Below are 12,383 nucleotides of genomic sequence, written 5' to 3' on the forward strand. Positions count from 1 at the left end.
ACCCGACCCAAATCCCTCCCAACTCCCAAATCCGATTGACGCACATAGCCGTCGTAATCTCGTCGGCCGATCACCATTGGTACCACTTCTGTATTCGTCTCCGTCGTCGGCTGACAAGACCACCACAATCCACTGGAATTCACTGCTCTATTGACTACCACTATTTGTTTTTCCATCACAAGTCATTGGTCGAATCATCACTACCAGCACATACATCGCACCATACGCCGGAGTCACCTTTTCTGATCTACAATGATCTACCACCATTGACGCTTGCTTTCTCCACCACCATCGGCTACATAGTCTGCTGCGAAATTGGTGATCGCTATTCTGGTATGATATCCGCAAATTTTCTAGTATTATTAGTAGTTTAAAACTTTAAATCCTATATAAAGTTGGACTCTTGATGACCTTCTCCTCCAATTTCTTCTGTTGCCTTCTCCCGTTTCTCCTTCTCTTCTCTACTCTTTCCTTCTATTATTTTGGTTCTTGTTCATTGCTTTCTACGTCACTGTGGTAAAAAAAAATAAAAATAAAAATTCATAGCAATTACAATTCGGATTTTGAATTTCCAAGGTATAATACTCTTAATACTGATGGAACAATCCTCAATGAAAGTTGATCTTGACTCTCTTCTCCAATCGCACGGCGGAGTAGATTCCGATTCTTCCGATGAGGTGGATTCCACCTTGTCTTATAGTAAACACCGCACGGTCGATGAAATTCTTTTAAACAATTCCTCATCTTCTTGCTCTCCCTCTCCCCCTTCTTCCCCTAAATTATTACATTCACACCCTTCTACATCTGTGGTTGAACTCAACAAATTTAAGAGTTCAACTACTAGTGCTAGCTTTGATAGCTCTAGTAGCAGTAGAATTAAGTCAGCGGATGAGAATACTGCTCCTAGTTCTTTTTCGTTGAGCCGGATTGTTTTACCGCCACTATTCATCAATGGGGCAGTCAGCTCCCAAACTAAGCCAGGGGCTGCTCTGGCGGCTGCAGCAGCGGCATCCAGATCAGTTCCTACTCCCCACGCGGCTGCCATCAAGTTGAGAAGGGCCAATACCAGTGCTCTGCAGAGTGTGGCTTTGGAAGCCACTGCTATTGTTGCTAGTGTAGAAACGTCATCTTCATCAGCAGCTTCCAAAGATTCTGAGGTGGGTTCTGAGACTGGTTCTGAGAGCCATGGCTTGCGTGTTCTTGAAAACAGTAGTGACCACTCAGAAGAGGTTAAATTGGATGTTTTTCAATCTGCACAAGCTAAAGTTAGATTAACCGAGACTGTAGGTACTATCGACGATCCCACTGAGAGTGCTCAAATTTTAACTAGTGATGAAACTTCAACTGGGGCTGCTACTGTGGATGAACATTTAACAATTGGGGAGCAAGTTTCTGAAAGGCTCATTTCTGAATCCCATATCAGCTCTACTGTTGAAAATGAAAAACAGCTTGAATTTAATGAGAATAGGGTGGATTCAGTTTTGGATGAAGTTAATGAAAACAAACAAGTGTTATCTTCCTTATCCAACGACAACAGTGATGTAAATACTGAAATTAACTATGTTGATGAATCCAATGAAATTAAAGATATGGCTGTTCCTAGTCCACCTTCTTTAATTTCCAACGACACAATAAGTTCAGATGAAATTGTGAGTTTAATGGGAGAAGAAGAAGCAAATGATAAGGGGGATGTAATGGATGAATCTAGAGATGTAGATGATGCTAGTTCGCAATATGATGCTGAAGATATTACTGAAGAATTAGGTTTAAAGTCAGAAAGTAAGAGGGGAAGGAGAAAGTCACAAAAGAAATCTCAATCTTCCTTGAAGCCGCTTGAATTGGCTGAAGAACTTGAGAAGAAACAGGCATTTAAGGGAATGCATTATGAAGAGGGTGTTACTTCTCAACCAATGAGGCTTGAGGGTGTCCGCAGGGGCTCTACTGTGTTGGGTTACTTTGATGTCAATGCCAACAATACCATTACTCATACCATCTCATCACAAGCTTTCCGGCGAGATCATGGGACCCCTCAAGTCCTGTCAGTTAATTTTAACTACATTGCAATTGGGATGTCTAAAGGAACTATTGTCATCGTGCCCAGCAAATATATTCCTCATCAAGTTGACAACATGGATGCAAAGGTTTACTACTATATTCATTCTTCAGTTATACTCTATTTACCTTTTAATACGATAAACACATCTTTTCACACAATGACGACAGTTTCTGCTTCATTTTCTTGTTTGTACCTCTGCATATATTTTTTATGAGTATGCTTGGACAAGTATAGTTCCGGTTCTTTTTGTCAAAGGTCATGGAGAATGATAAAGACACTATTGTTTTTGGAAAGATCAAAGCTTTTGCAATGACTCGGCCTTTTCGAAAGGGCCTTTTTTCTCATTGCGACTAGATACATTTTACAGCCTTGAACTAATAGTCAGGATATTTCTAATTTAACTTATTTTGCTTATTGAATGATGCAAATATGTATTCCAGATGTCGGTGCTTGGATTACAAGGAGATAGAACTCACGTTCCAGTAACTTCCATGTGCTTTAATCAGCCAGGAGACTTGCTTTTTGCAGGATATGGTGATGGGCACTACACTGTTTGGGATGTGCAGAGGACCTCTGCACTTAGAGTGATTAATGATCATAAAGCTCCAGTAGTTCACATGCTATATGTAGGGCAGGATACTCAGGTTACACGTCAGTTTAATGTGGTTAGTGGGGATAGTAAAGGTGTGGTTAAGTTGATTCGTTTTTCAGTGGTTCCATGGCTCAATAGAATTTCTTACTCCAAATCGATGGTAAAGATCTATCCTTGATAAGTGTATTGTTAATAAGTACTGTCAGTTTCCTCAAATTATTAAAAGTTACTTTTATGTTCAAGAGCAGAAGCTTCTAGATGAAACAACTAGCAGAGTAGTGTGTGCATCTCCATTACTGTCAGGTGAAGTTCATGGAGGTGCACACATGTCCTCTCAGGGTAGCAGTGCAGTTTCTACAGGGAGTATTAGTAGCATGATGGGAAGTGTGGTTGAAGAAGGTGTTGTCATCTTTGTCACGCACCAATCTGCTCTAGTGGTATGGTTTTATTTTATTTTATTTTGAATAAATTGCAGTGATTCCTTGTACCTTCTGTTATTTTGATATCATTAGTCTCCTGTAGGCAAAAGTTAATCCTACTGTAGAAGTATATGCTCAAATTCCTAAACCTGATGGCATCAGGGAAGGCGCCATGCCTTATGCTGCATGGAGATGCATTTCGCGGTCACCTGGTTCTTCCACCGGTATGTATGAATGAAGTTCTTATTATTTTTCAGCTGTTGGAGGTGTTGATATGAATTTCGAATTTCAATTTCTACGTTTATTCCAGAAAATGCACCCGCTGACACACTAGAAAAACTGTCACTGCTTGCAATTGCTTGGGATCAGAAAGTTCAGATTGCTAAGCTGGTGAAATCCGATCTAAAGATACTTGAAAAGTGGACTCTGGAAAGTCCGGCAGTAGGCCTGGCATGGTTAGATGATCAGGTTTAAAGCATATATAATCTAATCCTCTTTATGCATATTGGTATATTTTTATTTTGGTCATGATTAGCATGTAATTATGTTTGCATTATTTGAAGTTTAACATTTTATTAATTCAGATAGAAGTAGAAGAAATCATGGTTATCTTATATTGTCCAGATGTTGGTGATTCTCACTTTGACAAGACAACTCTATTTGTTTGCAAAAGACGGAAATGTGATTCATCAGACAAGCTTTGCTGTGGATGGATTGCGAGGGGATGATCTCATTTCATCACATATCTACTTTACTGATACTCTTGGTAACCCTGAAAAGGCTTATCACAATTGTGTAGCTGTAAGGGGGGCTACTATATACATACTTGGGCCAGAGCATCTTATTGTTTCCCGCTTTCTTCCCTGGAAGGAAAGGATTGAAGTTTTGAGGAAAGCAGGTGATTGGATGGGCGCATTAAACATGGCAATGACACTTTATGATGGCCAGTCACATGGTGTTATTGACCTTCCCAAAAATTTGGATGACATACAGAGGAGTATTATGCCCTATTTAGTGGAGTTGCTTCTGACGTATGTAACTGAGGTATTTTCCTATATATCAGTAGCATGTTGCAACCAAAATGGGACTCTGGACCAATCCAATGAGATTAAGGAGCAATACACTCGTGTTGGTGGCGTTGCAGTTGAGTTCTGTGTGCATATCAGGAGAACCGATATCCTCTTCGATGAAATTGTTTCAAAATTTGATGAAGCTCAGCATAAAGGTACTTCATTATTTTTCTCACTGGAACCTTTAACTGAATCATATGAGAGCATGGATTTTCAATAAGGTTTTCCTGAGTCAATGGATTAATGACTGGCTAGGAATATAAACTCAGCAGCGAACCAAATCCTAGCTCTTGGATGACGTGACTGATGGAAATTTAAGTAATTATTTACTGAAAATTAATTAATAAATGATAAATTTTTTAAAAACTTAGGCAGCCTCATATTCTAAGAAATTAAAGATGTTTCCTGTTTTCATCACGAGGTTTATTTTAGGCTATGTTACATGACTCTTGTAATGGGTGTCTGACATGGAAATACTGTGAAGTGTTGGATTTGAAAAGAAAAAAACCTACTATTTGTACTCAAAAGGATTTAACCCTCAATCAAATGGTCAATGTAATGTTGTTTTTTAAGTTTCTGAAGCCTATTCAAGTGAATTAGTGGCTGGATTCTTGTGTGATTATTGTAGTTAATACGGATTTATCAGATGAGATGATGGTTTTGTTAGTTGTCCATGTTTTTAGATGCACTTTTTCTCAGTGACATGGGTGGGCACTATTCTTAATTCTGCGATGGTGGTTGTGCACTGAAAGATAAATCTTATTGTTATTTCTAATGCCATTTTCTTCTTTGGTAGATACATTCTTAGAGCTTTTGGAGCCATATATTTTGAAAGATATGTTGGGATCCCTTCCACCTGCGGTAATTTCGCTTAAAGATGCTGAGCATAACTGCTTTGTTTTTATATTCATCTTATGTTTTGTGAATTATTTACCATATACCTGTTACTGCAATTGATGTGTTATTCATTTCTTCCAAAGATTATGCAAGCTTTGGTGGAGCATTATAGTGAGAAAGGTTGGTTGCAACGAGTTGAACAATGTGTTCTCCACATGGACATTTTGTCCCTGGATTTTAATCAGGTAATGATGTAATCTTAGTTGACGGTATTTATCACTTTAATGGCAATTAGTACTTCAATGGAAATTAGTGTACTGCTGGAAATGTTCACGGTATTCATATATAATTCTTCTGAGGAATCAGTATGACTATGAACCGTGTCACTCACGACTTCGCATTACATAAAATATCCAGCCACCTGCTTGATACAGATGAATATGCTGTTTTGGCTCCTATAATCCATCTCTCCGTTTTAAGATGCATTGTGATCCTTCACAAACATATTATATTTTGAGCTTGTTAATTGAGAATCGTATGCGTGGCTGCATTTCTGTTTTACCTGCCCGAGTCCCTAATAATTAATTCTCATTGACCACGTGGCTGATAGTATTCTTCACACTTGCATCATTTCCTTTTTCCATTGCTAGCTGTTAACAACTTGTAATTGGATTGTAGGTTGTACGCCTATGCAGGGAGCACAGGTTGCATGGTGCACTGATATATTTGTTTAACAAAGGTCTAGATGATTTTAGGGCACCTCTAGAGGAGCTCTTGGTTGTACTACGAAATAGCGAAAGAGAGAGTGCTGCTTCCCTTGGGTTAGTCACTTCGATTCGTGGTATTTACTATTTGTAATGCTTAAAGATCTGCTCAATAGTTGTCTTCGAAGTCTATTCTCCCTTTTAAAGATTAAAAGGATTTTCCTCATGAAATATTATCACAGAATTTTCCCCCCTGCTATGTCAAAGTAATCACATTGTAATCCATGCAACAGGTATAGGATGCTTGTTTATCTGAAGTACTGTTTTCAGGGTCTTGCCTTCCCTCCAGGTCTGTCTTCAAACTGCTGCTTTGGGCTTTCCATCCAGTTGTCTTTTCTGGGAATCATTTTCTGTTCGGTGAAATCAGACTATGTGTTTCAATAAATGAGGTTGGGGGGCAGGGGGCTTAATTTTACCGATGATGCTGAAGGAAAATATCATGGTGCTAATATTCATTTTAGTTATCTGTAACTAATTAGCTTCTCTGTTCTGCTACTTGAAACTATTTAGTCTTTACATTTCTTATCTAGCTATAGGTTTGGTGTATAAAAATTTAAGAATTGGCAAGCAATGATATTTTTGTTTTGCAGGACATGGAAACCTTTCTCCTACACGCCTGCCATCTCTTAGAAAAGAACTTGTGCAGTTTCTATTGGAGATTTCTAGTGCTCAAAATGCATGGACAGATAGAAACTTACCATCAAATGGAGCTTGTCCAAACCTGCTACATCTGTTAGAATTGGATACCGAAGCCACTCTAGATGTTTTGAGATTTGCATTTCCAGAGGAAGATGAAATAGGCCACTTTTCGGAGGGATCAATGAACTTGGAGTTAGCTGAAGTAAATGATTCAATGGATGAAAGTCAAATTTTGGTTCAGAAAGTAGTAGATGTTCTTGCTGATATTCTAGACGGAAGTTACTTCCAAACAGGCAGTTCTATCAACAGTGATGACATTAACTCTAGAGAAATCTGGCCTTCGAAGAAAGATGCGGGTCACATGTATGACTTCACAGCATACCATGTAGCCTGTGGAAGAGCCAATGTGTCAAATAAGATCCTAACTCAAATTTTGGAGTACTTTACATCAGAGATAAATATTTCACAAAGTTTGTCAGGGCAAACGACAGAAATAATTAGAAGAAGAGAGAAGCAACTACTTGCACTTGTAGAAGTGGTTCCCGAGACTCGCTGGGATACTCCGTACTTGTTACATTTGTGTGCAAAGGCTCAGTTTTATCAGGTAACCATATGCATTCAATACTTCTCATTTGTTTGATTGGGATAAAAGTGGAAGGGAATTGCGAGCCATTTACAAGTGACAATAAAGTGCCCATTCCTCATGGCTGCCTTGTCTTTCCCTTGCAACTAGGACAGGGAGAGGTAAAGAATTAAGATGACCGGATTATACTATATTAGAAAAGGTCGTCAATACAAAGTTAATAAAAAGAAATTTTGTCTTTCTTTCTCATAATTTTCTTGCCTGCTCTCCTGTATTCCTTGTGCAGTCCGAGGGGAAAGAAATATGTAGGCCCTGGTAATATCACCTAATGCAATTTATCAATCAGAGTGCTTATTTATTTAGGTTTGTGGCTGCATTCATGCCATCAAGCATCAGTATGTTGCTGCTTTGGATAACTATATGAAAGCTACGGATGAGCCCGTTCTCACCTTTTCCTTTATTCATATTATGCTGAAACAACTCAGTGAAGAAGAACGTGATGCTTTTGAATCAGCCGTTATTTCTCGAATTCCTGATCTTCTCAAATTAAGCAGGTGATGCTTTTATATTATGGTGCTTCTATAGTTATTTATGCATTTGTGGACATGAACAAGAATGGCTTAATATGCAATTATTCTTTCCTGATGCTTCTGTTGCTTTTTCTGAGATTTGCTGATGATTTTGTCAATTTTCTGAGTTTTGCAGAGAAGGAACTTACTTTCTGATTGTTGACCATTTATCTGGTCAAAGTCAATATATTTTGTCTGCGCTTCGCTCTCATCCAGAAAGCCTTTTCCTCTATCTGAAGACGGTTATTGAGGTTAACACAACTGGTAACCTGAACCTCTCTTCTTTAAAAAACGACAATAATTTATATTTTCCCAGTGCAAGAAGACCTAAGCAGCAGTCATCTAGTGTTGAAGCTTATCTACAAACAATATCCGGCTTCCCTAAACTTCTGCACAACAGTTCTGTTCAGATTACTGATGAAATGACAGAGCTATATCTTGAGGTGAATATTTCTAAAACAATTCATTCATAAGGCCAGTGTGCATATTTTTATTTATTAAATATATAACATCTTCAATGTTTCAGGATATTGCTTACCATAAAAATGTTTTGTTACATAGATTTTACATACCAAAAATGATATGGATCTCTGCCTCTGGGAAGGTTTCCTACAAACCTGATTGTGGTTTCCCTTAAAACTCTGGGTAACCTGTTGTGCAAAGCTTTTGTGAGCAAATGTTGAGGAAGTAGCCTATGTGGATATGGGATTAAGTGCTATGTGGATATGGGATTAAGTGTATTTATTCACCTGAATATGTTGTATTCTACTATAGGATTACGTGGAAATTGAATTCAGTATGTTTGATGCTGTGTGTTGCTGAAATCGTGTCAAGTGAGGAAGTTTTAAATTTTAAAAATACACCTGTATCTAGAATTGTGGCAATTATAATGTCTCCCTCAAGACGATCCTAATACAAGATGGCAGTATGACAGAAAACTGCTCATGTTTTATGATAAATCTTCGTCAAGATGATTTGAATGGAAAGAACATTCTTTTGGATCATTGGGTAACAGATGTGTTGGCTCTGGTGTGAGAACTGGGAAGTTAGAATATTGAACAAGTTCTACTCCTGTCAATGTGTAAATTAACCTTAGCTTCTGCTTCCTCGTTTTTCTTTGCATTCAGTAATCTAATCGCTCTTTTTTTTCTCTTTTCTTGTTTTTCGTGGAGATGTTCATTGTTTTTCTTTGACCTATGCTAAAAAAATCAGTATCTGTTTCAACCTCTAGGGATGAAACCATTTTTATATTGTTTTTAAATTCGTTTTCTGTGCCTGATACATCCAATCCTGTAGTTTGCTTCAATTCTAGTGCTTATCATGATTTGATATAGATCTCTCGGTTACTAATCATTTTTTTTTTTTTTTTTATTTTGGCTTTAGTAACTCATTTTTTTTTTTCCCCCAGTTGGTTACTTTATGATGATTACTAAACCTTGAACTGCATGTATTTTGTGATGGCATGGAAACTTAAAGTTCATTGTGTTTAATTTTTGCAGCTATTATGTCAGTATGAGCGCAAATCCGTACTGAAATTCTTGGAGACTTCTGAAAGCTATAGGGTCGAACACTGTTTACGTTTGTGCCAGGAATATCGAATTACAGACGCAGCTGCATTTTTATTAGAAAGAGTTGGAGATGTTGGAAGTGCTTTGTTGCTCGTTCTTTCTGATCTTAATGATAAAATGATTGTGCTTAATGCTGCTATTGAAGATGGACTTTCTGGTGCTAGTCTGGATCATCTTAATGCCGTTTTAAAGAGAAAAGAAGTCTGTTCAACTGCTATGTTATCCCTCAACTTCCCTTCCCTTGCAATTCAATTTCCTTCTCTAATTAATTTTAATGTTTGTAATTAATGTTTCAGGTCATTGAAATTCTTGATATTGTGCATGCTTGTATCAGTCTATGCCAACGGAACAGCCCCCGATTGGATCCGGATGAGTCCGAGTATCTCTGGTTTCAGTTGCTTGATTCGTAAGCCCATCTCATCTGATATATTTACTTCTTTTTTTCCTGGTTTCGTCCGTTTGTTAACTTTTATCCTGCTCGGAATAGTAGTGTGTAAAGGTGATCTTCTGCTCATTTCCTAATATCTGAATAAGTAGATGGCATTATATTTTCTGTCAAATCCTTGGTGTGTGCGTGCTCCCCCCCCCCCCCCCCCACAAAAAAAATTGAAGTACCATTTTAGTTACGGCCTATTACTTCTTCTAGTGTTATCTTTTCACTTCATTAGTCATTCATGCTTTGATGAAGGTCCTATCCTGCATGGCACGTCAACGACATCTTCTTACAAGAATCAGCTTGTGCTTGGTGTACGTACATGGTTTTATGGTCATTTGACCATGAAGGATCTTCAAGTGCTGACGTAGATTGTTCTATAATTTTGATTGCAAAGTAGGTTGTGGACAATAGTGCTTCTTTGACACAGTTTTGTAGTAACTTTGGTTGCATATGAGCTGAAAGTGCTCATTATGTGGAATAGATATCTTACACACCTTGTTGTCCTTTTCTTTTCTTTCGGTTGCTAAACCCTATAATACTGACTTCTTATCCACAATCTAGAATTGGAAAATATGCCGTATGTTTGCAAAAGGCAATTGTTAATTGTCTTGATTCAGCTCTCTGCTTGTACAAAGAATTTTTTCACATCTACTTATTTACATTTATTTTTCCCGTCACTCATCTTTTGTGGTTGAACCACTTCTATTCAACGTTTTAATTCCGTTACAGGTTTTGCAAGCCTCTGATGGATTCAGATGGTGGTAGTACAAATTCTAAAAGCAAAGCACCGAGGGAAACTCTTGATGGATCTTTCGGTCATCAGGGAGATGAAGAAGGGAGCAAAATTAAATGGAAGTTCTCCAAGTCTCATAAAGGTGCTCGCATCATGACGAAACTGATTTCCATGTTTATTAAAGAGATTGTTGAGGGCATGATCGGATATGTTCAGCTCCCAAGGATAATGTCAAAACTTCTTTCTGATAATGGAAACCAAGAATTTGGCGATTTCAAACTTACAATATTAGGGATGCTTGGGACATATGATTTTGAGAGAAGAATTTTGGTACGGCTTGTGTATTTCCTTTTCATATCATCCTTATGATTTGTTACTTTTATTTATGCAATACTGTGTAAATTTTTAGCCTCCCTTTGGTAAAATTTATAAATTATTTATGAAGGGTTAAACTTCATTTTCGACCGTACATTCCAATTGTACCCACAAGGATTGTACACTTATCCACCACTCATTTTATCTAGTTATAAATTAAACCAGTTAAAAACTCTTCCCAAATAGAGGCTTAGAAAACCAACCAGGAAGTGTGTAAACCTTTATTCACAATTTTAAGTATAGGTTTTCATATAGTTTTATTTCCGAACTTGGGAGTACTACAGTTGGAAGTCCCTATGCTTGACCCCTTGAGCAGTGTTTTATTGAGAAAATATAATAATTAAAAGATACAACCATCAAATTTTCTCCCCTTTGGTTTGGGTGAAAGTAGTTCAAGTTGAAAGAAGAAGAAAAATATGGTCAGATTTTTGCATGTACTATGTATTTCTGTGTATAAATTATTATTTCTTTTAGCATAACGTGACTAGAAGAACATCAGGATAAGTTAATAGTATAGTTTGTATTGTTTTTTGGCCTTTTATCTGGGTCTAAATTATGTAGCGATGACTTACCCCGCACATGAATATTATTTAACTGTTCTTTCTGATGTATCAGGACACTGCCAAAAGTTTAATCGAAGATGATACATACTATACGCTGAGTTTACTCAGAAAGGGAGCTTCTCATGGTTATTCCCCCTGGAGCACAGTTTGCTGCATATGTAATGGCCTACTCGCCAAAAGCCCGGATGATTCTGGAATTCAAATTTTCAGTTGTGGTCATGCAATACATCTCCACTGTGAACTTCCGGAGAACGGGGCATCAGTTAGGGGCTCGTCTACTGGATGTCCCATCTGCATGCCTAGGAAGAAAGCTCAAAAATCAAGCAGCATATCATTGTTTGCACAGAATGGACTAGTTAGCAAGTCATCATCAAGGAGCCAGCAACCACATGGGACATTAGCTTCGCATCCGCACGATTACGATTCTTTTGAGAACTCATACGGTTCTCAGCCAGTGTCGAGGGTTTGTCATCAACTGATTACTTTCTTAATGTTGCTTCTTTTTTAGCATTCTCTAATTATTCGCCACTTTTTGAACATGGTCGCAACAGTTTGAGTTATTGAATAATCTTCAGAAAGACCACAAGTCGACACAGATGGAGAACAGGCCTCCATTGAGGCTTGCACCACCCGCAATTTACCATGAAAAGATTATAAAGAAAAGAAGTGATGATTTAGAAGGAGAAAGCAGCAGCAGCAGCAGCAGAGGTCTTTCCAAAACAGAAAAGCCAACTAGGAGCAGGCAGCTCAAGGATGTAAAAGTGAAAGGATCCTTGGTTCGATTCCCTTTGAAATCGAATATATTTGGTGAGTTTTTCTTGTATCATCACTGAGATTAACAAAATGTTGATTAATCGAACTACATGATCATTTGAATTATTTTATTTATATTTGGAGGTAAGGAGAAGACGAGTAAGAGGTGATACACAGCAATGCGGCGACTAATTGATGATCTTTGTTGAGATGACATTTTGTAGAAATGAATAAAGAATAATTTTGAAAATTTTTTTTTCTCCTTTTAATTTCCTTGGTATGTATTAAATGCCATTAGTTAGTTTTCTGCCATGTACATAAGTTGCCTTGTATCTATTTGAGAGTATAGTGTTGGAATGTATTTGATAATTTGAAGTTAAGGCTTGGTATAGAAATCATATGAATTCAGTGAAATTTTCTGATGAA

At 37.6% G+C, this 12,383-nt stretch overlaps 1 protein-coding gene across 2 annotated transcripts; it reads left to right on the plus strand.

The window, feature by feature from the left end:
- LOC111381664 (vacuolar protein sorting-associated protein 8 homolog) lies at positions 1-12,383 on the plus strand. 2 transcript variants are annotated; one of them, XM_023005463.1, is made up of 19 exons: positions 1-2,141; positions 2,497-2,808; positions 2,897-3,085; positions 3,171-3,291; positions 3,378-3,535; positions 3,692-4,292; positions 4,934-4,998; positions 5,118-5,219; positions 5,653-5,795; positions 5,972-6,027; positions 6,329-6,981; positions 7,324-7,514; positions 7,666-7,972; positions 9,029-9,298; positions 9,394-9,503; positions 10,263-10,596; positions 11,257-11,667; positions 11,756-12,011; positions 12,102-12,383. In XM_023005463.1, exons 1-19 carry the CDS (start codon positions 597-599, stop codon positions 12,125-12,127), a joined length of 5,850 nt encoding a protein of 1,949 aa, XP_022861231.1. In that variant the 5' UTR covers positions 1-596; the 3' UTR covers positions 12,128-12,383. The 2 variants fall into 2 exon arrangements, with proteins under 2 accessions (XP_022861231.1, XP_022861232.1); XM_023005464.1 differs by having other exon boundaries at positions 4,946-4,998.

The sequence above is a fragment of the Olea europaea genome, unplaced genomic scaffold, assembly GCF_002742605.1.
Source record: "Olea europaea var. sylvestris unplaced genomic scaffold, O_europaea_v1 scaffold2354, whole genome shotgun sequence".
NCBI classification, from domain to species: Eukaryota; Viridiplantae; Streptophyta; class Magnoliopsida; order Lamiales; family Oleaceae; genus Olea; species Olea europaea.

Excerpts from the sequence above, each read along its gene's own strand:
- LOC111381664 (XM_023005463.1), top strand. The coding sequence starts at position 597 with ATGGAACAATCCTCAATGAAAGTTGATCTTGACTCTCTTCTCCAATCG. Across the intron at positions 2,142-2,496 it reads TTGACAACATGGATGCAAAG|ATGTCGGTGCTTGGATTACA; the intron begins GTTTACTACTAT and ends TATGTATTCCAG. Across the intron at positions 4,999-5,117 it reads TGGGATCCCTTCCACCTGCG|ATTATGCAAGCTTTGGTGGA; the intron begins GTAATTTCGCTT and ends TTTCTTCCAAAG.